At 34.9% G+C, this 27,441-nt stretch overlaps 1 protein-coding gene across 4 annotated transcripts in view; it reads right to left on the bottom strand.

Annotated features, from left to right (window-relative positions):
- nrxn2a (neurexin 2a) overlaps window positions 1-27,441 on the bottom strand; it is a 564,692-nt gene that overhangs the window by 368,175 nt on the left and 169,076 nt on the right. For all 4 annotated transcript variants that reach the window (XM_056446759.1, XM_056446762.1, XM_056446760.1 and 1 more), the window contains 2 exons: window positions 25,271-25,444; window positions 21,388-21,510 (listed from right to left, as the gene is read on the bottom strand). In XM_056446759.1, the coding sequence (XP_056302734.1) occupies window positions 21,388-21,510; window positions 25,271-25,444 (297 nt within the window). The remainder of the gene's footprint in view (window positions 1-21,387; window positions 21,511-25,270; window positions 25,445-27,441) is intronic.

Genomic DNA, 27,441 nt, shown 5'->3' with positions numbered 1-27,441 from the left:
ACACAGATAGAATAATGTTCCACACCAAGGACTTGCAGTTTGAACCTTGCTTTCAAAAGAGGGCATATTCAGGTGCAAAAAAATCTCCATTACAGTAGTGTAAAAAGGCCAAAATACAGTACACATCAAAAGTTTTCTGTTTCTAGGTGAAAACTCCATCCAATAAGCCAGTCACTACCAAAGCACTACCGTAATCTGATAACATCTTTTAAAATCAACATATAAATCATAAATATTTAATCAGAACGAACTATAAATTTTGAATGGCAATGAAGAGAGATGATTTTTGGATCCAGATGGTGTGGTTAAAGCATCTACCAGCAGATTTTTGTTGAGGAGAGGTATGCTATTATTTTTATGAGCATTTAAGCTTGCAATTTTCACCTGGTGGATGATGAAACACGCAAAAAAAAAAAATCCCATAGATTCACTCTGATGGAGAGACCAAACGAGTTAAAGTGCTTTCCCGCCACCAACATTTTCATTTTTCTCTCAGACTGCTGACACCAAACACGGCGCATGAAAGTCTCTGTACAAAGCAGATGAATATTTAATGCGGTAAACACTGTTGCTGGGGAGCTCAGTTTTATAACCCAGAGTTCCAAGTGGTGCAATCCCATTTTTAAAATTACAAGTGTGAAAAATTGCTTTAAAGGTTAAAAGCGGCCTTGGCCCTAGGTTGAAACAGGCACAACCCTAGGTTAAAGCAGTACAAAACATCCTATGGAGACTTGGTAAATGGCACCATTGACTTGGACCAGTGATCATCAACCAGACTTGCATATTAATGAGCTGTAAACCACTTAGGACTTCTTACCAACCATATAGCAACTCCCTTGCAACCATCCACTTCCCCCAGCACTGTATTATTCACCATATCTGAACATACACAAGTCTTTTAATTCCCAGCTGCGCCATCGTGCCCTAGAAACATTCTAGCCTGTGTGATTTAATGAGGGAGAAATCATCTTCCGACATCAGACTATTCGCCCTCATGACAGGTCGCCCAAAGGTCACTAAAGGCCACGGCAAATGCAGACGCCAATCTGATAATTGGCGAGGCGGGAGTGTTCGTGTCAAATATAGCTGCTCAATACAAAGAATTCACACATGAACATTCACAGCAAAGCGAAAAATAAAATATTGACTTTTTTTCTTTGCAGCTCCCAACAAGAAAAAAAAAAAAGTAATTTATAGTTAATACTACAGTGTTTTGAAATCATACCATAGTAAAGTACATGAATTAAACTGTTGTGGTAATTCTACAGTTGCTATGTTAAAACAGCAACTATATTAATATAAACAAAATTACCCAATACTATAAGATACACTGTTAACAATTTCCTGTAGAATCTACTGTAACTTACTGGCAGCAGTTCGCCAGTAACTTACTGTAAATCAACTACAGTAAAATACTGTATTTATATTTACAGCACAATTTATCTTGCTGTATATGCGTTTACAGTATTATATGTATAACTTCGCTGTAAAATATATTGTAAGTTTTACAATGCAACTTTAAAATAAGGTAACATACTGCATAACTATCAGTAAACTACAGTAAAATTCAGTTCATATTACATTTGCAATTTACAAAAATTGTTAAGAGTGTATATTATACTAGGATAGACTATTTTACTGCAATAACGAACAAAAGTATTTTTTTCAGTATATCGGTTCTCTAGTTACTTATCCTCAAGTCAATTTACAGTAAGCTGTAGGATTCATTAACAAAGGATTGTACATGCTAAAATATATACAGTATTATACACTTTCCTACAGTTCAAATAGCCTTATAAATAGCTAGCCTAAAGCATTTTTTCTCCTTTGTCAGTTTTTGAGCTTAGCAGAAATATAATTCAATAATATTGAACTATTAGTGTACTTATCCTAAGTGCATTTACGGTATTCTGTAGCATTCACTAACATTGAATTAACATTAACATTAACCCACAACACGTCAAGATTTGAGTCAAAATCGCATAATCTGACACAGTGAATGCCGTAACCGTCAAAAAAAGGATTGAGCAGTCTGAACGAGGCTTTAGTGGCGAATAGGTTTGAAGGATACTGAAAAATCATCTACACTTAAACATTTAAAATGACAATTTATTCGTATTTTAGCACTCCACTCTACAACCTTTTAATATGTCATCAAATAATTCATGTTTTAAAAATGCCCGACAAGCTTTTTTCCTATTGTCACACTGAATGACATTTAAGGAAGGCATCTTCTGTAAATCACAGTGAAAGCTTATAAATCCAATCCTTCCAGACTGATTCACGATGTGATATTTGCATTAGAATCATGATTAATTTTTCAGCCTACTAAAGTGCTCCGTTATTACCTCTGAACTCTCTGCCGCACAACCAATATTGTACACAGGCCAAACCTCCTTCAGAAAATCAGGCGTTCAGAAAAGGCGGCTCACTAAGGGGCTTTTGGATGTTTTCAGACACTCTGTGTAATTACTCGCCTCCCGGCATGAGCTGTGAAAAAATAAATAAATGGAAGCAGTCGGACTTTAGTGCTCTGTATATAAATATCATTCATTTGGTTGTCGCTCAGTTTGCTTCTTGCCTTGCAAACTGGGTAATCATTCCTCTTGCCTTGCTGGCTGTTATTTCTCTCTTTTTTTTGAGTCACAAGTGTGTGCGGTATGTCTTTAATGTGCGGCATGACAGACTGGAGTCTTTCACTTTATACTGAAAACGAAAAAAAAATGGAACAAAGAGCACAGTTTATTGTGAAACTATGAAAATATAAAATATCACCTCAAGCCATCCTGCATTTTTTATTCATTTTTTTGTTTAGATAGAACTTCATAGCAATGTTACACACAGAGGGATCAGCTACTTTTGGAGATATCTATTATTTACATTTGGAGTTTATTTATATTTTTAAGTGAAATATTACCACATGATGATAACTGCGAATGAAATAAAAAGAAAAACAAGATGAAGGGAAAAAATCACTATGAATAATCACCCCCTGATTGAGTTGCTGTTTATTTCCATGCGTCGTTTACACCCTATCATTAATGTAATTATGCAAATAACTTTACTCGAGCTGTATGGTATCAATCCACCACTGGGATCCAGATTTCAATGAATCAGGCTTAAAAATACCAAAAACAAAAGCTTTTTTTATACAGTTGTGTAAATGTATTGCTGTTTAAACAAACAAACAAACTAAATAATAATAATAATAATAAATAATAAAAAAAACACTTGAAAATTCGCTATTTCACTGGATTTATGATGTATTCAACATAGGCTCATTCTGAAAACGTAGCCTTATATACATTTCTGGAGATCGCGAATTATGTAGCCAGAGCTACATATGGCTGCATTTCATCTTTAAGACTAACGCTAGGGGGTGGTATGATGCTGTTCCTTTTCTTGCTTACCAGCTGATCGTTTACCTCGTATGGACTCTTTTTTTGCTGTTACCAGATAATCTGGTAGCTCAACATGTAGGTCGGCGGACTTGAGACGCAGAGCGGAGTTGACCACAAAAACGGGGATCGAGAGAGATGAAGAACGGTTCCAGAAAGCAAGTAAGACAAAATCAAAAGCTGAAAAATTAAAATGTAAATATTTTTCAAAATATAATGAAAATATAAACATGTACTGCAAATAACAGGGTGAGAATGTGGTAAAATCTGAAAATGTGGTAAAATCAGAGGGCTTTTCTTTTTCTGGACAGCTTTTTAAAACACTGTGGTTGGGTTTAGGGAAGGGGGTGGGTGGGTCAATTGGTGCATTTTAAAACACTATTGGTTGGGTTTAGGAAAGAAGGAGGGTAGGGGGTTTGGTTGGTTGGTCAGTCAGTCAACAGCGGCCTCTGGTGGATCTACATGTGAACAGCAGGTGTGAATGGCACTCGTGAGAGGAATTTGAGATCTGAAAAAGCATACACAGCGGCCTCTGGTGGATTTGCAAAAAAAGAAAACTGCAAGAAACATAGCTCCTGGGGTGTATTTTACTCTCTCCAGAAATTTATATAGGGGCACGTAATCAGAATGAGCCTGGGTTAGACGTATTTAAGCAAAATGTGCAAAATATGGCTAATTGGATGCTGTTTTCCTTCAGAATATGACAATTGGTCTGATTAACCGATTTTGAAAATTTGTTTCGGTTGAAAATGGGTGTTATTCTACCAACTAAAGAACTCTTCTGAATTCCTCTTAACATCGTATTATGTGAATTAAAAAAATATATATTGTCTGAAACCTATTTTTGTTATTTTATGCTAACAAAGTGCTCTAAATGACAATATCTGAATGTAAGATTTGAAAGAAATAGTTTACAAAGTATAACAAAAATGTTGTTTTACTCACTCATGTTAACAACCAAAAATGGTAAACCCAGAGTTAATTAGAATTGTCCATAGCTGCTTGCTTAGTTACAGTGCCTTTGATGAATTACTGCTGCCAAGGTCATAAGAAATTACTCACAACATCTCAAGGAAAAAGTACAGGCTGTAATAGTGCAACAGCAATTACACCAGAGTTTTGTGAATAACACATAATCAATGATGATTCAACATTTCACAGAATCCATGCGCACTTAAATTGAACAATTACGTAATTTCAGAGCAGGCGTTGGAATCTGTGTAAACGTCATTGTTGGTGGTTAGTGAATAAAAAATGATTTTCCTAAATTGTTCATGCTAGAAAATTGCAGCAAATGAATGGAGTGGAGTAAATGGAGTTGGTGAGGATGTGATTTTATGCAATATAGATGAGCACTTTACCTGAGGCAGGTAAATAATTACAGCTTTTTAAATTGTATATATATATATATATATATATATATATATATATATATATATATATATATATATATATATATATATATATATATATATATATATATATATATATATATATATATATATATATATATATTATCCTCAGTAATAATGGTTTAAATATGACTAATCCTATTTTTATAAGATATGGTAATACTATAGATTTTTTATGAATTCATGACACATAATTGCATTTATATGTTTATATGTATGTATATCATATGTATATGATATGTAATATCTTCAAATAATATATATTAAAAAGTTATAAATTAATATCAATACAAATATTACATTATTATCAACCCATAATTGGAGTGAGCATTATGAAAGGTAATTCAATCATTACTTAGTATCAACATTATTATTATTATTATTATTATTATTATTATTATTATTATTATTATTATTAATAATAATAATAATAATAATAATAAGAAGAAGAAGAAGAAGAAGAAGAAGAAGAAAATTAACAAAATCAAAAAATATTTGATATAATAATAACAACAATACTAATAACAAAAACAATAAATATTTAATATAATGATATAATATTTATAATGATAATAATAATAATAATAATAATGATGATAATGAAGGTGAGGGTGATGATGATAATGATGATAATAATATCATCATCATCATCATCAATGCAACATGATTTATTTTTTATAACATATTATAATATTTATTATTATTACAAAACATTATTATCATTATAAATGTAAAAAAAATAATACAATTAAAAAATGGAAAACTGAGAAACCGAAAGTGTTCTTACGTGACCACAGAGTGTAAGAATGTAACAAACATAGTAGAAAACATCCTACACCAGGATAAATTGAACATGCATGTTGGAATCCATCTTTCCTGCAGCGCTTATGTGTCTTGGTTAATGCCAGCTGACTAAAAGCAGTCGCAACGAGCAGTTGGAAACCCGCCTTAAATTTGTCCTAATTCTGTCAGAGTCGACTCTCCCGTGTCAGCCAGTGAGTGACATCCTCCAAAGCGGCAGCTGGAGCAGTGACGTCTCCGTCTGCGCTTGTCTAAAGGCTGCTGATTACCAATCTTCCTCGGCTTTCCTGCGTGTTGACATTTCACCGCAGAGCATCGTCCTTCTCCACCTCCAATTACGCCATCCCTTCCTGCTTCTGGACAGGGGGTGACCTTTCAGTCTCCTCTAAATATCTTATTATATGGTGCCTCTGCTTTTTTTAGACCTGGCAGGAGCTGCTCTACAATTACAAGACATTCACGGTTTGTTTGCTGTGTAATGAAGCGATCAGGAGTCGGACCGGCAGCCGGCACCTTGGGGCCTGACATCATGTCACATTGAAGGAGCGGATGCCAAGACCGCCGGTGAGGGCCTGGTAAAAAGGCTGGACACCGATGGAAGGATGAATGGAGAGATGAGAGATGGAGATCACGAGGGCATGAGAGATGAATCGCTTGACCAACAGTCCAGTGCATAAACACAAGGTGAAATGCTAACTGCACTGATGGTACATTTACACAAGCTTAACTTAATGTTTTGGAAAAGTTTCATGTACAAAACCCAACATTACCACACGTACACTGCATTCTGGAAAATACATGTAAATTACTGTAAAGAGATCCTGTGTGAACCGGCTTTTTTTAAAAGCAGTAAATTTGTTCTGACAATTTTCTGGAATGAGAAGTTGTAACAAGTTCTTGTACAAGTTCAGAATGCCCAATCAGTGATGCCAATGACACATTGACTCTGTGCTGTTTACAAAAATAAATCCTGACAAACAAATCTTCTGACTGCCTTCAAGTTTAGTAATGAAAGCACAGCTCTTTAGAGGTCATTTCCTGTTAATGATGTCTGTCGTCATCTTGTGGATGGACAACGTCAACCGTCTTTGCTCTGCTCGGTATGACAGACTGATGGATGCCGACAGGCTGTATCTCCGAAATTAAAAATATTTTAAATAGGCACTGTCATTATAAATAAACTGCATATTTACCATCTAAACAACTACATTCTTGCCTAAAAAAACTCAAAGGTACATTACGATGTCCAACAGCTGCAATATTTGTCAAACTGTAGTGAGTTTATTGATCTGCTGTCACTCTGTGTCGGCGGAGTAATACAGAAGGGTAAGGAGGCTGTGCGAGTTCTGATATTACAGAATATTGCATGGCTATCAGCCAATCAGATTTATGAACCAGACAGAACTGTATATTTACACAGTTAAAGTCAGAATTATTAGCCCCCCCCCCTGTTTATTTTTTCCCCCGATTTCTGTTTAAAAGAGAGAAGATTTATTTATTTATTTATTTATTTTTGATGATGAGTACAATCAGAGAGTACAAAAATATTTTTTTATTATTACTATTATTATAATGACCTTCAATACTGGTCACTTTATTTTATTTTATTTTATTTACAAACTGATGCCAATACAGGACACTGATGTTACAGTAATCTACAGAACATAATGCATCTTGATCATTAAAAAGGGCCAGTTTAATCCAAGGCTGTATAAAGGTAATGAAGTTATAAAAAAGCTAATAAAGTTGAAAATAAAATACCTCAGTGAATTGTCAGGAGTCATAGGTATTTAGGAGTCATTTAGTTTTGCCTGTGTGTGTTTTTTAAAGCTCAAAGTGAACGCTTTCCTTTTCTACTTAAGAAAAACAAAATGTTATCCACATCTTGGAAGGTTTGAGGGTGAGGAAACTGAAAGTACATTTTCAATTTGATTGAACAGTCTCTTCAAATGTCCAAATGTGTCATGTACTCATTTATTTATTTTGAACTATTTGTATCATTTTTATTTTCTTAATATTATTTAATAATATTTTCTTCTTATTTTCATATTCATTTGTCTTTTTTTTTTATTTATTTATTTTTTTTTTGTGTGTGAGTTTTCATTCACTGTCCTGCATGGAGAAGCTTTTTGGAAAGCAATATGATTTTATTCCAACTCTCCAATCCCACCCCCCATCACCCAAATGTCAATCCAAAATTCATGCCACCGAAGACCATGTTGGATCCTGCAGCTCAGCTCACAGGTCTAAGCTGCTCAAAATCCTGACACGGCAGAAGTGCTTCTCCAACATGAGCTCACGAAGCACAGGTCAAAAAGCAGTTCATCATTCATGAACATCCATATTCAATATTAAGCATGAGGAATGGCTCACGTCAATCATCTGCTTGAAACACTGCTGACATGCTTATTGGATTTTACTTTCCAGGTCAGGTCTCGCTTTTGGTGACCCACATATGTGAAGTCCACATTCCGTTTCCTTACTGGAGCTCGTTCAATTGATAACAACCTACATTCATATAAGAACCCTTCCGGCTGGAATCTGAGGGTTGCATGGATCGATTGACCCTGGTAACCTATTGACTTTCAGAAAATGTCACCATGATGGCTTCATTTGTAAGGAGACACCCAACACTGCTAATTTGTCTGCTTCAATGTAACACAATACAGCACACAGACACCTGAAAAACCAATAGATCAAATACACACCATCAGTGTAATCAATCACAAGTAAACTAATATAGTTTATTGATTGCATTGAAAAAGCACTGAATTAAGTTACTCATCTAAGATTTTTCACAAGCTTAAAAGCATGCCCAAAGACAAGGCACTTACTTAGTGGATATTTCAATATATACACGTATGTTTTGTAAAATAAATAAATATTTTTGTTAAGTAAAGACAGTAACACCCGCTTCGAATGTTATCACTCGACTGAATGGGCTTTTTTCAGTGGTTATTAGCTGATAGATATGGGCCAGCAGGGGCCATCCGCGCCTACTGGCAAGCTTGTAAGGCGTTATCATCCATCCACATGGTTAATCAGCTATACTAAAAGAAAAAAAAACTCCAGATCCACATTTGTTTTTACATTACTGTGACAGTTGGTATTTGGTTGGGGTAGACATTAATACAATACAATTATTGGGAAATTTTATAAATAGTTCTCGTTACCTTCCGGCCGCAGCCATATGTGACCTATAGCACGTGGATCGATGATAACAGCCTTCTGAGCCTACCAGTATGCACAAAAAAGCCCCCTATTGGCCCATTTCTATCAGTTGATAATGTCCATTCAATCGAGTGATAACATTCGAATCGGCTGACTTGAATGAGTTGTCATGAAATGTTTATAATCATAACATGACACATTTGCACTCACTCAGTTATGTAATTTTAAATGGAAGGTGGCATTGCTTGAGATGTATTTGTTATGACAGCTTGACAAAAACAAATACTATGTAAACTGCCTTTGTTATAACAACTTGATGTTACCAAGACTATATAAAATGTCATAAATCTGTGATCAACATGACTGTCATGAGGCAATTGTAATTGTGTCATGAACTGTATAACAGCATCATTAATAGTTTTCTTGACCTACACAGTGGTACAACTTGAACTTGAAAGACAGAAAAATACACAATTATATTCAGCAAAGACAGAATGTGTTGATAAAGAAACAGTAAATATGTTTATAACGTTTAACCCTCTACCGCATGGTGTTGCCATATGACAAAATTATATTTGTGTTCATTTCCCTGCCACTGTTTCTTTAAGACCAACATTCTAATTATTTTTTGAAAAGAGAAGATTATGCGTTATGGACAAAATCTAAGTTTAATGGGAATACTTTTGATTAGATATAAATACAAGGAACAGTGTATTAGTGAGGACCATCATGGTCTATGGTAAGTGAAAGAACAAAAGGACAGAATTGGCTCTTCCTGCAGATGAAAGTGAGTTACCATGAGAATGATGCAGATTGGACATTTTATAAGAGCAGTGATGAAGACATCAGGTAATAAGCTCAGAGGCAGATAAGACAGGCGTAGTATAGTATAAATTACAATATATAAGTATTGTTAGCTACTAGCTATATTATTCTGACACATCTGGATTATTTGTTATAATATTTACTGGAGGAAATATTTATACCTACTGTATGCTGTATACATGATAATACGATATTATGTTTGTTTTCAATAATATTCAGCAAAAAAGAATGGAATAAAGAGGCATCAAACAAAATCACAATTTCTTTACGAGTGTCCTCCTAGGCCTCACTTCATGGCACCAGGTAAACACCAACACGCTTCCCTGCTTCAGCCTATGTAACCCGGTGAGCGATAAAAAAATGAAGTCATCTGTGGAACATCCTCATGATGTCTGTAATAGTGAAGTTTTAAAAATGTCCATTACATCCGCTAACATTTAAGTGCTGCTTAAGCGCTGATTTGACATAGTATTCACCAGTACTCAACAGAAATGACTGTGATTGGCCGTAAAGGTCATCAGTTCTTCACAGATTCTTCACCGCTCTTCACAGAGAGCAAACACAAATACAGCGACACTGGAGCAATTTAAAGCCACAAAGATCAGTCAATTGCTTGTCTGTGTTTGCACTTGGTAAACAGCGGTGAAATGCAGTGAACAGATGATCTTTACGGCCAATCAGTCATTTCTGTTGAGCACTGGTGAATACTATGGCAAATCAGTGGTGTTGCGTTCAACAGTGCTTATATGTTAGAGGAAAATTGACGATTTTTATAAATGTCAGTACCAAAATTCAGTATCATGACAGGTCTAATATAGTAAAAGAATCAGTCCGCTAACTTGAGTTTGATAAATAGCATTTAAAATGTGTGTTTGGGAAAGATAACGTTAGCTAACTAGTGTCATTTCCGTTAACTTAGCTGTAAATGAGGTCTGATATCCTTTTTTTTTATTTTTACTATCCACTTTGAACGGACCTTTGGGTCACCCAGAAGGAGGTTAAATAATGAATTTGTGTCGCTTTCTCTTTGCTGATAAGATATACAGTACACAACATTTCTGTGTGACTCAGGCGATACTTCTGGGTTTCTTCCCAATGCAGCCTCGATTTCGCTTTTTAAATGGTGGCCGCGTGAAATCAGTCTATCGGACGTCATTGTCATATCGTAACATATAATTTTTTACAACACTTAAAGGTAAGCCAGTCTAAGAAAAGAAAAACAGTCACAGTTTTATAGATCTATTATAATGCGTGCAGTAGAGGGTTAAAAATGTATTTAAAAAAAAAAAACAATTGCAAAATTCTGGTCCGTTAAACTTTCTATTCATTAAGTAATCCTAAAAAAAACACATATCACTGGTTCCAGAAAAATATAAAGCAGCAGCAGTTCCAATTCGCTAGTTTTCAAGCACAAAAAATCTTTTCGAGCAGAAAAAAGAAACATGGAAGAGCTTTGTTTAAAGTTTTGCCCAACAAAAACAATTACCCCTGTAAGGAAACGTGACCCAATTTATGTGCAGGGCACGACAAGTAATGTAAAAATCTAAGGTTGGCTGAGCAGATGCTCGCAGAGAAAGGTGAAAGTAGAGTCCAGGGCTGCGAGGCAAAACAGCAGACATGAAAGTGCAGCATCTATTTAATTTAATGGTCACCGCTGGAGGGTCTGATGGAAGGTACGGAGGGACGGAGTGAATCCTGAATGAACAAAGCAAGAAGGAAAGAGCAATCCCTTAAGACTCACAGGGACTGGCCTGCCGTGTCCTTGGACAGGGACTCGGGACGGGTAACACATTACAAGCCATTTAATTAGCCCTTGGGTGATGGATGTGACCGTTCACAGGAAAATCAAAGTATGAAACATAGATCCCAGCCACTTGAAGAGGCTGTACTACAACACAGGACATATGCAATACAACCCCGGATATTCCGGTGGGATTTTGCATGTTATTCCTAGGGACAGTCCGGGAAGAATCGGATGACTGTCCGCAGCTCTCATATTTCCTGAGTGTGAATTCAGGAACAAGTCATTGGAAATGTGCGAGATGTCACACAGGCAGCAGGCGTAATTTGTGCTAATGATATTCCTAAATAATCTACGCTAATTACAGAGGTCAACCAGAATTATTCTCCCATATGTCTGCTGTCTGGGAGAATCTCCCTCCTAGATAAAAAAATAAATATATAATATAATAAAAAATTATATAGATTTATGGTCTTGTGTATATGTGTGGGTGCGTTGTGGTGCAGCGGTTTTCAACTTGTGGGCTTTGACCCCCCCAGTGTGCCATGATGGTATTGCAAGGAGGCTGCCAGCTGTTATGAATGGAAATAACAATGTTAATATGTATGCAAAAGCACACACACAAAAAAAATCTCATTGAATGAACTCAATTTAATTGAGGAAGGATTTGCACCCAATAAATTTGTTTAAATATTTATACAATTAAATGCAATCGAGTTGCTCCAACATGATTTTATCAAATATGCAGGTGGTGGGCGTTTCTCTCTGTCTTGCGCTGAACCCAGTCGACCAATCACAACAGACAACAGACTGCATCATCGGACCAATCACAACAGATTGCCCTCACGCAAAGGAGGGATTTGGGAACAAATGAATCGCTGAACAAATCATATGGGAGTCGTTGGGATAATTTGGTCAAAATAAATGCATTTTATAATACAATGAAAGTGTTTTTTGACCTTGCATGCATATCAGAATGTTGTTGGAGACCCCCAAAACCAAAATATAACCTCTGCAAAATAATGCAAAATAGGAGCTCTTAAAGAAAGTCATTTTTTGTGTAGGTTGAAGGTGCATGTTTTGCATCAGCTTCCATTTTAGTTTTCCCATTTCTTTGAGTGTCAGCCTGAGCCTCTCAAGGATTGGTTACATCTTACTGTACAGTATGTACATTCTATCTTTATTCAAATCATTTACAATTTATCCAACAAAGACTATTATCAGTCTCGTGTCTGAGTAAGTAACCAACACACCATTTCCTTTAACACGCCATTCATGTAAAACCTGCAGTGGGCCGCGAAAACATGCATGGTTGGTTTTGTGGGCCACGAGTTAAAAAAGGTTGGGAGTCACTGTTGTAGAGGACAGGCTACAAAAATATGACTGACTGCTTTTGTCATAGTATTTGAGGAAGGGAATGAGTCATGCATTAGTGAAGCCGCTCCAGCTCTCTGTGGCTGCCCACCGGATTTTGTTGATCGCGTGGAAATGACTTTTGAAGGATTGTTTTTCTCGTCGCACCTGCAGCCTGCTTCCATAGTCTTTCATGCGGACGAGGATGAACAGGTGCGCTGCTGGTATAAAAGAGGCTTAGTAAATTCAAATCGTCTGTCAGGGCACCAAAAAGCGCCAGCAATTCCATGAAAGCCCATCTATGGATATCCAGTCTCGGCCTCAGATGTCACGCCCATTACTGAACATCTGATGCATATGGCACGCAGTATTGGAAACACCTCAGATGATTTGAAGCCATCGTCAGATTGGTGGGATTCTATAGGATTTCTGTGAGACGTGTGTGTGTGTGCTGTGTTCTTTAGCAGTTCATCTAGAAACAAAGCCTCTCATTCGGACATCTCACAATTACCAATAATCATGATTTTTGAAAAGAATACATAGTCTGGCATAGAATCTTTAAAATGTGTCCAGGAGTTTTACACACCAGTAAATGTTATTATACATCTGTGCTATATTTTCAAATTCCCAGACATGGCACTGGACAAAATAAACTAACTGATTGTTTTGGATGTCAGTCAGAGTGCCTATTGGTCATCCTTAGCCAATGAAATCTGTAAAGGGTATAGATCTCTGCTGTGAGTCCTCAGCCCTCACTACTGTTGCTCATAACATTAAATACATGTAACATTATAAATATACATTCAAAATATGTCACCCTGGACCACAAATCTAGTTTAATGCCAAAAGGACAACTTCAAATGTTAACTACTGATATGTCATCATGTAAACATCATGTCCCATGAAGACATTTTGTACGTTTTCTACAGTAAATCCCAAATTTTACTTAAATAGTTAAATAAGTAAAATACATTGCTAATTTGACAGCATTAAAAGTGATGTCTGTATTTTATTTTATTTGAACCCTCAGCCAACCCTACGATCTACAAAGACTACGTCGAATAGTTCGGACTGCTGAGCGAATCACTGGTACAACCCTTCCTACTCCCCAAGAACTGTACTTATCCAGAGCGAGCAGAAGGGCTGCCCAAATCACTCTGGACCCCTCACACCCAGCACACTGCCTCTTTGAACTTTTACCTTCTGGTCGACGCTACAGAGCACTGCGCACCAGAACAGCCCGACACAGAAACAGTTTCTTCCCTCAGGCAATCCATCTCATGAACACTTGATGAAAATAATTGTGGAACCAACATCACTACTTGCCATACACTTTTATACACATATACACTTGTTTAACAACACACTTTACATGCCAATTTGCACATAACAGCTGCTCATATAACATTGTATATAGTAATATAGCTGTACATACACTTGTCAATTTGTATATTTGCATTCACCACTTCTATTTTTTTTAATATATTTATTACCTGTTTTTTGTCCTGTCTCTGTTATCCTGTTGCACTGTAGAAGCTCTGTCACGAAAACAAATTCCTCGTATGAGTGAACATACCTGGCAATAAAGCTCTTTCTGATTCTGATTCTGATTATTCAACTTCAACTGACTGTAGTTTTAAATGATATACAAACGTCAATTCACAAATATTTTTCCTTTATGACTTTGTGCTTCATGGACACATACAATATGGTTTATAATTGTATTTTTTGAATATTATCATTATAGAATAGCATCATAATATAATTTAAATTCATATATATATTTCATTTTCAATGAATATGAATTTATTTATAAGGCTGATTTTAAAGAATTATTTAGTCAATGGTTTGACATAATGCAATTGCTATAACCCTAATTTAATGTATTAATTTTTTTAAAGCATAAACATAAACATCAGTGTTTACAGTGCTCAGCATAATTGACTACACCCCATTTAGAAAATTAATATTTTTATCCATTTCTCAGTGAATATAGGCAATGTATTTTGGTGCATTTAAACGAAACAGATTTATTAAACAGATATATTTATGAAAATAATATTTTAGTCACCAAACATATTTCAAGCAAAATAAAAAAATTCAAGCAAAATATTGCACAAATAAATAAATAAATAAAATTACAACCAACTAAATTTTTAAACTTTTTTTGCTTCCCTCTATTTTTCTATAACATATAAATTTGGGTGTACTAGTTTTTGGACCATTATCGTCAGTTATTTTGTTAGATAAGCTCCAGATTTGGCATCTGTACTAACTAATCTAATGTATATGCACAAATCTAATATTGTAAAGCTTCCTATAAAAATATGAATTTAAAAGATAGATTTGTGAGGGGTGTACTTATCTGAGCACTGTACTATAAACTATAAACTATTATCCTAGTGCTTCTATTTGCTTGCAACTCAGAAATGATAATACTGCTTGAAAAGAAGGCTCGAGTTCTCTTCTTTGAATGCACCGCTGAAATCATCGGAAGAATAACAAACATATGCAAATCATAATCATTTAGTGTAATTAAGATTGCGTGGGTGTTTGAAAAGAGATCCATATCTTTTAACAATTAATTGTGCAGTGATACACTGAATGTATTAATGTAGTCTAAACAAACAAACAAAATAAGTCACAGAAAACACATTTAATAACCCACTTATTTTTCACTTCACATCATCTCTTGTCTGTACACACATTTACATCATGTGCAGAATTGCAATAAAATACTAAAAATAAAAAGGTTTTTGAATACAATTTGTTCGTTTAAAATGTTCTAAACGTGTTAAGAGTGATAAAACGACAGACAAAGGGCTATATCCCACCTAAAAAGTGTCTAGAACCACCCCTGCCTATCATCAGAGGTCTATTGTGGACATCCATGCAACACTGTTCATGTTAAGCCCAATTTCTGTGTCTGCATAGAACAGGGGCATTCAAACCTATTCTAAGGAGGGCCACGTTTTGGAAAAACTTTAGCTCCTACTTAAACTAAACACAGATAAAGTAGCTAATCAAGTTCTTCAGACTCACTGTAAACATCTAGTCATTACTGTTGGTTAAGGGTCTGCAGAACATCAGCCCTTGAGGAGCAGGACTGGAAACTAAGCATAATAGGTGCTCATGCAGCAGCATATGGGCAAGGTGAAAGCTGAGATGGAAGAGTCCACTAGGTGGCAATGCGCACAATTGTTATGTACTGTGTCGTAGGTGAAGAAAAGTGCAGAAAACTATACAAAACGACACACTAAAACAGACAGTATATAAAAATATAGCAAACTTGATGAGTGTCTTGTTCTGAACTTCACACTTAGGGTTAGTTCACCCAAACATAATTAAATATCTTCATCATTTACACTTCCCCAAGTGATTACAAAACTTTGATCACAAAAGAATGTATTTTAAAGAAAGCTGGAAAATGGTAGCCACTGACTTCTCATAGAAGAAGAAAAAAAAAACAGTTGCTTATGGTTTTCCAACATTCTTCAAAATATCTCATTTTGTGTTCAACAAAATAAAAAACTCATAAAGGTTTGGAATAAGTGGAAGGAAAGAAAGTTAAAACTATTTTTATTTTAAGTGAACTATAGTAGATGCCAGTGTAAAGCATAAGCTGTTATTATGCAAATGTGCTGCAAATATTCTTGTTAATATAGTGTTGTCTTTATCTTTGTCCTCTGTTTATTTTCCAAGTTTGGAAAAGCTGCCTGGTTGGATTAGTGTTGAAACCTTAGGAGCTAAGTACTGCAAAAACAACTGAATAAGCTACAAAATCAGGTGGTGTACATAATGACATACCATTCTAAAGGTGAAATTTGCATCAGCTTGTGTCAACTTTGGCTTAGTTTCATTTATTGAGCACTTTGACCTACGAAACTTTGCAGACCTTGGGCAATCACTTTTGTTTTCATTCTAATAGGCTATACGTTAAATGGCAGGTGCATGAGATATGCTTTCCCATATTTCAAAGTGAAGCACTACAGTATGTTTGGCTGTTTACATGACAGTTCTTCCGAATGAGAAGAAAAAAATAAGTAGAGTACCCATTATTAAAGAGATAGCCCTGAAACACTGTGATTGAAGTTAAAGCCTGGAAGAGTTTAGAATATGTTTTTTTCACATAAAGAATTCACTTTGCATACATTTAAAGGAACACTTCACTTTTTTTGTAAATGGGCTAGTTTCACAAGTCCCCTATAGTAGCAAAGTTCCTTACTACACAATGTAACTACAGAAGAATCTAGCTTAAAATTGGAAAATTATTGAAGCTCTTTTTTTTAGCAAGATGCTAATGGTCTAATCCAAGTCAATGATTTATGCTAAGCTAAGCTAAGCTAAAAATGCTCCAGCTAGACCTGAAGATCAACTGAATGGATTAAAAAAATGGTCAAATGGAGGTATATTTAACCTAAAAGTGTTTTAAACAGCCCCTGCCTATCATCAGAGTTGTTTTGTGAACATCCATGCAACACTGTCATTGTTCAGCCCAATTTCTGTGTCTTAATAGAACGCAAGATGCTATTGGTCCTATCCAAGTCAATGATTTATGCTAAGCTAAGCTAAAAGGGCTGCCACAAGACCCAGCGATCAACTGAATGGATTCAAAAATCGTCAAACTCAACTGATAACTCTTAAGCTGGAATTCTACTTTCGCCTGGCGCCGCATCGTGCACCTCCGCTGACTGCGCGTGCACCTTGCGAAACGGACGAGGCTTTTATACTTGCTGCGTGATATTCTTTAAAACGACAGGGGGCAGTCAAAAGAAACCCACAATAAAATCAGACGGATAAACAGAGAAGTAGGAAGTTTCCGGAACTACGTCATATCATAATATCGTTCAATATTTTTAAACTAATGATTTTTTATTGTTTTACACATTATTTTACTGATTATAAGCATTTTTATAACCATTCAATATGTTTTTAATCAAACTTTGATGCATCACTTGCTTTTGTTCATATCTGGGACAGTTTTACCGTTTAAAGTTTATTATAATATTAATCACAAGAGAACATGAGTTGCTTTACAAATATATTTTGTAATATATATTATGGCAAGAATAAAAGCAAAAAAAAGTACACTTACTAAAAAATACTGATGTTTTTTTTTTTTTTTTTTTTAGATTTAGCCCGATCCACAAACATATGCATTAGTGTAAAAGCTATGACTGGTGGAAAAACATATTCTGTAATTGTGTACCTGGGTCTCCACTTTTACCTTGGCCTCTTTTGGAATAAACAAACTTATCCCTCAGGTTTTTCCAAACTTTTTAACATAAACTTTCCTCCTTTCCCACTGCTGTTTCCATTTCTAGCAAATGATTATTGGTCATCACTTGCTTTTGTTCATATCTCGGACAGTTATACCCATTACAATTTATTAAAATATTAATGACAACAGAACATAGGTTGCTCTACAAATATGTTTTATTATCGCAAAAATAAAAGCAAAAAAGCATACTTAATAAAAAATAAAGATGTTTTTTTAGATTTAGCCCGCTCCACAATTCACACATTACTGTCTGGCTAGTTTCTGTCCTACACTTCTGCTAAAAAGGCAATAATGGTCCAACGTGATTACACCAATAAAGTCCAGAATAACTGGGCATCAGAATATTGTAAACCGATATTTATTCCTTTATTCCTTTCCAGTTATCAAAGAAATTATTCTGTGACTTCATTATAGTTTTGTAACTATATAATTGTTTTAAATTCAAAATTAAACAAAATACATCAGTGTTAAACCTATGACTGGTGGAAAAACACATTCTGTAATTGTGTACATGGGTCTTCACTTTTGCCATGGCCTCTTTTGGTTTTAATAAACTTATCCCTCAGGTTTTTCGCCACCTTTAAACAAAAACTTTCTCCTTTCCTGCTGCTGTTGCAATTTATAGCCAAGAATTATTGATCATCTGGTTATCTCTCTGATCACGGGTCATAAAGATGTCTGTACAGTCCTACTGTTTCAGACGAAATCTCTTCAAAGTGGTTCATATTCAACTGAAATCAACTGAAACTCGCGCACTGTTCGCACTCAAGTCTCAAAAACTGCCCTACGCACCTCCAGCCACGCGCAACCAAAGCGAACATCCGCAAACTCCGCGATGACGTCACATTCACCACGTAACCCTAAGCCTACAAGGGCACGCGTCAAGTATAAACCAGGCTTTAGGGACTTAGAAAACGAGCCTATTTCCGAAAAAATGGCAGAGATCCTTTAAAAAAAGAGGACTTTGGCTTCATTATATACAGCAAAACCATCACCATTGTTACTGCTCGAATTACTGTGCTACTGAAGCCTCTGACGCTAGCATCCAGATATGGTAATTAATACGTTTGACTTTTGACAGTCACTGTAAACATTGACCAATCACAACAGACTGAGGAACATCTGACAAACCAGAGAGGAGTAGGAGAGGATGGGTTTAGAGAGAGCAAATCCTTGAACCAGCTTTTCAGACAAACCCCTCTTAGAGAAAGAAATGAAGCTGCTGCATACACTATATTTCTGAGAAGACTGAAATGTTTTTCAACCTTGGATGGATGTAGAAGACCTCCAAAACAAATTTAGGATCCTTTAAAATAGCACAAGAGGGGTACTTTAAATTGGATAAAGCCTTGTATTTTGTCCGTTTAAACCACTTTTCATGAAAGAATAATTGAGTTTATTGATTTATGGCTGTGTAGGAGAATTGAGCATTTGCTGACAGATTAAATCACATTGAAATAGCCTTATCCCGCACAGAAGTGTCTTGAAATCCCTTCCCTGTTAAATGTTGGCCTTCTTTTTTTTCAGTTCTTAACAAGAAAAAAACCCTTTTCTCTCATAGTGTATGAGATAAACAGCCTTCAGGATATTTCCATGAATTATAAGTTAATAATATTGCTTAATTTCTCTGCTTGAAGTTAAGAATGTGCCGTGCTCTTCGAAATCAACATTCTACACAAGAATGTCTATATATAAGATCATTTCAAGTCATTATCACTTTGATACCGGCAAGTGAGCTGAGTTGCATGGTGTTGTACTGTACGCACTGCTGTGAAACAATTGTCTGTAGTGTTAATTGAGTTAACAGTGCAGAAGTTGTTTTGTACTCACAGTTCTGCTGCATCGACACACTCCACGCCGCTATAGTTCATGCATAATAAATTTCACAAATGTTTACACATGCTGCTTGAATACTGGTCACTTTTAATTCTTGTACAGCTAAATAAGCAAAGTAAATATTTGATGTATTATTTACACTGATTCTTTGTACAGCAGTTTCCCATTTTTTGTCCGATGAGGTTAAATAAAACATGTAATTACAGAGATTAAGTCTATAAAATATTAGCTTTATTTCCAGGGTAATGGGGTAGGGTAATTTAGGGTAATTAGGGTAAGTTATAAGAAAATAAAATAATAAAAATTATAATAAAATAAACTAAAAATATTAAAATACAATAAAATAAAAAAAAAAAATAAAAAAAAAAAAATAAAATAAAATAAAATAAAATAAAATAAAATAAAATAAAATAAAATAAAATAAAATAAAATAAAATTAAATTAAACAATGTTGCCGTTCCTAATGCAGGTACTATTGTATATACTTTCCATTTGCATTTGGCTACTGGTAATTTTGGAAACCGTTCAGAATGTAGGCATCCCAGGCCAAGGAAATTAGGATCTAATGGAGTTAATGGATCTAATTTACAGTTGAATCAATGTAGATAACACACATACAAACATCCACACATGGTTCAAAGACGAGATGTTTCATTTTGGCTTTGGTTTAAAAGAAAAATATGTGATTTTATATGGTGAAGTATACATATTAAATAAAATAAATGTAAAAAAAAATATGTACTGAAAAATAAATAAGCAATCACTCAGTTAAATACAAAACATGGTTGCATATTCACTCTTGATACTTGATACCCCTTTTCGTCTTTGAACCATTTACCTACATGTTTTTAATAGTGGAATAAAGCTATTCAAAGACAGATCATATCTATTTGTATTTGTATTCATGTATTGTCATGAATATGCCAATTATTTCTAAAACAGAAACATTGCAAATGCATTCAATCCTAATAAAGCGCTTATTTAACTCACTCCAGGTGTGTAATGAAGACATTAAAAACACTCCAACTCACTTATCTGCTCTCTTTTTTAATGTTTCGAGCAGCTAACCCTATTTATCTTCATTTAGCTCATTAGTGCGGTCCCTAGAGCATTATTGTCAAAAAAATATGGCTATGTTATTAAAGCAAACTCAGTCTGCCTCGTGCGCAAGGCCAGTTTCTGTTTGCAAGCAAAGCACAGTCAGACTTTTTTTATTACACATTCAGCATCGCACACATTACAAAACCCACGGCTCCACCTCCAAGCTTTGGTGTAATTAAACATTTTTGATGCAGCCCAAATTGCATATCTTCCTACCTTCAGTTCAGGGGTCACTCGAACCATTACTAGCTCTTTATGAACATTATCTTGTGGCCCTTTGCTAATTAGAGTGTTCTGCCTTATCTGCACATTAAAAAGACTGCATTGCGGCGCACACATCGTTTAGTACTTCAAACACTTAGCTCAGAGATTATCAAAGGAGAAGCCTTGAACGGCTTATTAATGTGGCCAAACAAACCTCTTTAATAAAGCTGTTTAATCCCTACTAAAGAGCAAAGCGGTACTCACGGTCACTGCAGAGGGGACCTCCGTATGTCGTCATGGTGCAGTCGCAGGTAAAACCTTCCCACTGCTGCAAACAAACGCCCTGATTGGAGCATGAGTCCTCCGTGCAGGTTGTGCCGGGACCGGCTGAAACAAACAGCAAATGGGAATAGCATAAATATAATATATGCACTTACTGTACGTATACATCAAACAGTAGCACTGTCGATATCAGAAGCACTAGAAATGGCAAGGCCAATGGTTTTATTCACACTGGAAATATAGAAATTACAGTAACTCACTGGGAGCAGTTTGCCAGCAATTCACTGTAAATCAAAACAATGTGTTAATATTCACAGTACCATTTATCTTGCTGAATATGTATTTATAGTACTTTTTACTGTAAAATATACAGTATTTTTAGTCTTCCCACATGTTATTTACAGCAAATTAAAAATACTGTTTTAGTGACTCCATATTTCATGTAAAATGGTCCAAATTGCAAATTACTGTTTCATATGCCTGACAAGGTGACATTGTTTGTATTGTATTTTGATTTACAGCAAATTAAAAATACTGTTTTAGTGACACCAAAAGCATATTTAACATGAAGCATGTTGCATATTTGTTATACAGTAAAATACTACTAATATTACAGTTAAATGCTGTGTAATTTACAAAAAAAATGCTAATAGTGTAATAATGAAGCAAAAACAAGACTGTACACTTAAAAAACTATAATCTTATGAGGCATTGCAAATGACAACTGAAATGTGAAGCTACATATATTTCAAACTTGCTGCAACATTTGCACAAAGTAAGCTAAATATGTGGATTAAATTGAATAACTTGATCATGTGAATGTAGGTAAATCTCTCTTTTGGTGCAGTGAAACTCTAGATTTAAAAAAAAAATAGACCATGTGAAATCAAAATTTGCTAGTGAACATTGTTTTCTTTAGGTGCACTGAAAGATTTTTTGATTTGCTAATCTTCAATTAAAGTCTGATCATTTGCTTTCAATCATTTGCTTATGGAGTGGCAGTTAATCTCTGTTGACATCAGTTTGATAGCTTCAGCTACAATATTCATAGTCACACACCTCTTACTCTTAATTTGCTATGAGGAAATGATGTGCAGAAAGCCCCCCACTCCCTACTGAATATTTTGTCTCAGTACATCAACATACAAATAAAAGTTTCAGCAATTTCCGGTTCACAGGGACTTTAAAAGTAAGTATAAGTCTCCATAATACTGAAAAAAATGTACAATATTGCTGTTATGTACCACAGGAATATGTTTTTTTTTTCTTAGATAAATGTTATTTTTTATTAGCTATTCAAAACATTATAATTGTTTAATTATTATTTAGGCTAATATATATTTCAAGGTGCAAACATGTATAGTAGCAGTATGCACAATATCACAATATGAATGACTGAAAACTTCAGCATATATTCAGATTCTTATTGTTGTCATTTTTCCTTGCTTTGTCTCCACTCCTTCCATCAGTATTTTTTTTCAGCCCTTTGAGGCATTCAAGCATTCTGGTCTAGCTAACAGCTAAATAGCACCTGGAGAAGAGGGCATAAACATAGGAAGGCAAATTAAATTAAACAAAATAAATTCAATTAATCAGTGTTAAACTGAACTATCTGTGATATGAAGACTGCATATACAGTACTATTATTGATATAACAACAATGTTTAGTATATTGTGCAGCTGTAATAAGAATATGAATGTGTTTTAGTACACTGAAAAAATTATTCAAATTTGATTCCTTGGATTGACTTTTTTAGTTAAGTCCTTTTAAAACTATTACTTTGGGCTGAATTTAAAATTAAATTAAACATTACTTTATTTTGAAGAGCCAGTTTCTTTGGTCGATGATCGGGTTGCCGTCGTCCTAACCTACCGTTAGTAACCTGTCTTACGACTCCCGCTGTAGGTGGTGGGCCCACAGGAGGATGGTCCCACGTTGGTCCTTCGGGCTAAGCCCGGCCGGGTTCCCTTGGAAAAAACCCAGCCACCAGGCCCTCGCATACGTGGGGCCCCGGCTGAGCCATACCGGACATGAGGGTTTTTTCAACCGCACTTATTCTGACCTGTCACCTAAGACCTTTTTACCTTGGGAGACCCTACCAGGGGCATTAGCCCCCGACAACATAGCTCTTGGGCTCAGGCAGGGCTGCTCTTTGTCAACAATTCTGTTTATAATTTTATGGACAGAATTTCAAAGGTGGTTTGCCATCTTCAGGTTAGAGGAAAGTCCTTACCCCCAGCAGTAATACTGTCGATGTACCGGTCCGTTGTGGTCAAGATGGAGCTGAGTCGAAAGGCAAAGCTCTCAATTTACCAGATCTATGTTCCTACTCTCACCTATGATCATGACCTTTGGGTTATGACCTAAAGTACAAGATCTTGGATACAATCGGCCGGAATGAGTTTCCTTCGCGGGGTGGCAGGACACAGCCTTATAGACAGGGTGAGGAGCTCTGTCACCCGGGACACATCGAGAGAAGTCAGCTGGGGTGGCTCAGGCATCTGCTGCCCCTGTCGACCCGGCCCCAGATAAGCGAATGGAAATGACATGACTTTTTTTGTTTGTTTGTTTGTTTAAATTCAACCTATTTAAATTGTTTGCAACAATTTTGCAGACATCATTTTTTTGTAGTGTACCAATACTCACTTTTAACTAGTGGTTTATTACCTGCCCATTATTATTATACTGGTGGTTTATTTGTACTTATTATGTATATATTCTGCATAATAAGATTATAATGTACAATCTTATTACACACCCCTAATCATACATAAAACCTAAATCCATCTACTAAGTTTATAAGTAATAAAAAGCATTTTTGAGCTAAAGTCGGTTAATGGTTTTTTAATTGCAAGAACTATACCTTAAAATAAAGTGTGACCACCAAACATGATATATATATATCATCATTAAGAAAGATCAAGGACTAATTGAAAAACAAAAATCAATTGCGTTTTAAATCACTTGTAAAAATGAGACTAAAAACATAGTAATTTTAAACTGTAGTCTTATTTTATAATATTGTGTTTGCTGTATGTTTGATTAAATAAATACAACACTGTTGAACAATTACTAGGGGGAAAAAAAAGTTGTATTCCAACCTTTTGACCTCTAGTGCACAAACAGTGGATAGTATCAAACAAAAGATTAATATTATTGCATATTATAATAAATAAAGCAAACAATAATTCTAATTTATATTCTAAACTGAAATTAAATTACATGCTCAGTGAAGTCTGACTCCTAGTGAAGCTCAGATGCTTTCAGTTTATTATTCTAACATACTGTACATTGTCCAACAGTATTTATTACAAGTAAAAGCACAGCCAAACACTCAAAAGTGTTTTCTGCTGCTTGCTTAAACTACTTATTTAAATAGTTGTATTATATATTATGTTTTATGTTCAGTCCACTTAAATTGATAGTTGATAGTTGAAGGAATTCAGTTATTAATTAGATAGTTTATGTTGTCCCTAACACAAATGGATTGTGTTAGCCCAGCATTTTTTGCAGTGTTCAAACATGTCCCACACAATCGGTTTGTGTTAGGGACAACAAATTTAAGTTGATTAAACATAAAATAAATGAGTTGTTTCCCAAAAAAATCTAAAGAATTGTGTCATTTCAGCTCATTTTGAATAAGTAGTTTGAACAAACATCAAATGTCTTTTTTTTTTGTGTAACACACAAACCTGATGCGATAAATTGCACATTTCAAGGACAAACAGTGAAACTGGCAGCATTTTGCAGGGCAATGAAGTGCATCTTGTGTCCTTTATAGTCTTTAATTGAGCATGCCAGAAATGTAATTTGATTTAAGGCTCATATGTTGTCATGATTGCCTCAGAGCATCAGTATACTGACCTTCACATCCTCGCTCCACTTGGCCCACACGGTGCAGAGCATCTGCAATCAGGTCTGAAAGTCTGCCATTCAGGTCAACTGAGGCCAGGCAGCCCTGATAACCATCCCGCGATGCAATGAGCTTGGGCAGACTGTTGTACATGCTCTTCCCCACACCTCCAATGTACAGCTCTCCTATACAGCAGAAGATAATAAAGAAACAGTTAGGAATGGTTAATAATGGCCTGCTGAATCAATTCAAAATGTTAAGCCATTTTTTATATATAACTTAACAGTCTGGAGTCAATAAATAAAAACAATAAAATAATAGGTTATAAGTCAAAAATAAAACAAATAAAACAGTTTTAAAAACATTTGTAATTTATTATGCCATTATCATATTCCAGGCTTCTGTTGCTAAATATAATATGGCATTTTAGAGTGAATATCAGTGAAAACCTAATATGAGAAAAAAAAGTGTCTGTGCATCTCTCAATATGATGCAATAAACATATTTTGCGATACTATTCTAGCTAAATGATGTGGTATTAGTATGTCTTGGTGTATTGCTTTTTATCTTTAATTATTAATGCAAATCAGCAACATTTTCATAAATGCATAGATGTTAATGAGACAAATATTCACAGAATTGAGAATAACTAACAACTAATCAACGTCAACAAAATATGTGTAAATAAACCATCATAGCATTCAAAGCTTGCATGGAAACTACATATAAAGTGATAATTAGACATACTGTATTTATACTAACAGTTTAATGTTGTTCAGACACAACATTATTGTATTTATGAAGCAATTCCAACTGCGAAAATATCTTGTGAGATTAAATGTTTAAAATATAAAAATCTGAATATACAGAAATAAGAAATGTTGGGAAAAATATTATGGATTATAGATGTTTAAGATGCTAAACTAAAATTTGAAAACTATCAGTAGATGTTAGCAAGTCTTAAGGATCGCATATCTGAATTAGATGATCATTCAGACTCATTCAGATGATTCATTTAAAACAGTTGATTCATTCAGGAAAAAAGCAAGTGACTACTCTAATTAAAGTGATGATTCATGGAAAAATGAAAATAAGCTCATCATTTATTCATCCTGATGTGGTTTTAAACCTTTCTGAACTTCTGTCTCCTGCTGAACGCAAAATAATTATTTATATTTGAAAAGATGCTGGTTACTGTGACCCATCAACTTCCATTGTAGGAAAAAAAATTATTTGCAAGTCAGTGGGTCCAAGCAACCAGAACTTTTCTAAATGTATTCTTTTGTGTTCAAAAGAAGAAAAAAACTCACATACAGTAAGTTTTGAACAAATGAAGGGTGAGTAAATGATGAGATCATTTTCATTTTTGGGTGAACTATCCCTTTAATAACACAAATTCATTCAGAAACGAGACAACAATGTGCATTGCTTGATAATATGCAACAATTCTGACTTTATTTGTTAGCTGAATTGAACGAAAAAAAAAAAAAACATCCACACTGACAATATAGTGTAAAATGTCATTATATACAGTGCTCAGCATATAGAACACCCCTCACAAATCTATCTTTTAAGTTCATATTTTTAATAGGAAGCTATACAATATTATATTTGAGCTTATACATTAGATTAGTCAGTACTACAGCCAAATCTGTAGCTTATCTAACAATATAACTTACAATAACGGTCCAAAAAACTAATGTTTAATCAACTTAAATTTGAAAAATTCATGTTGTCCCTAACACAAATCGGTCCAAGCAACCAAAACTTTTCTAAATGTATTCTTTTGCGTTTAAAAGAAGAAAAAAAACTCACATACAGTAAGTTTTGAACAAATGAAGGGTGAGTAAATGATGAGATCATTTTTTTATTTTTGGGTAAACTATCCCTTTAATAACACAAATTCATTCAGAAACGAGACAACAATGTGCATTCATATAGACCATTTTAAGGGATGTAAACAAAAACAACGGTCCCCACGTATTTCCTGCTTTAAATTTTTTATATTTATCGCTTCCATGAATCCAAAAAGAGCCACATATTGATAAATAATGTTATGATAGCTGTTTTAACGTTAAGATCTCCTCTTGTTACAGTTATGAAGAAGTTTGATAACAAGCAGGAAATGTTCATGGGCTAACAACATGACCACATTGAAATGGTCTATACTATGACGTCGAGT

The sequence above is a fragment of the Danio aesculapii genome, chromosome 21 (assembly GCF_903798145.1).
Source record: "Danio aesculapii chromosome 21, fDanAes4.1, whole genome shotgun sequence".
Classification (NCBI taxonomy): Eukaryota; Metazoa; Chordata; class Actinopteri; order Cypriniformes; family Danionidae; genus Danio; species Danio aesculapii.
Note: the sequence above shows the minus strand (reverse complement) of the source record. Positions and strands in the feature narration are given on the sequence as shown.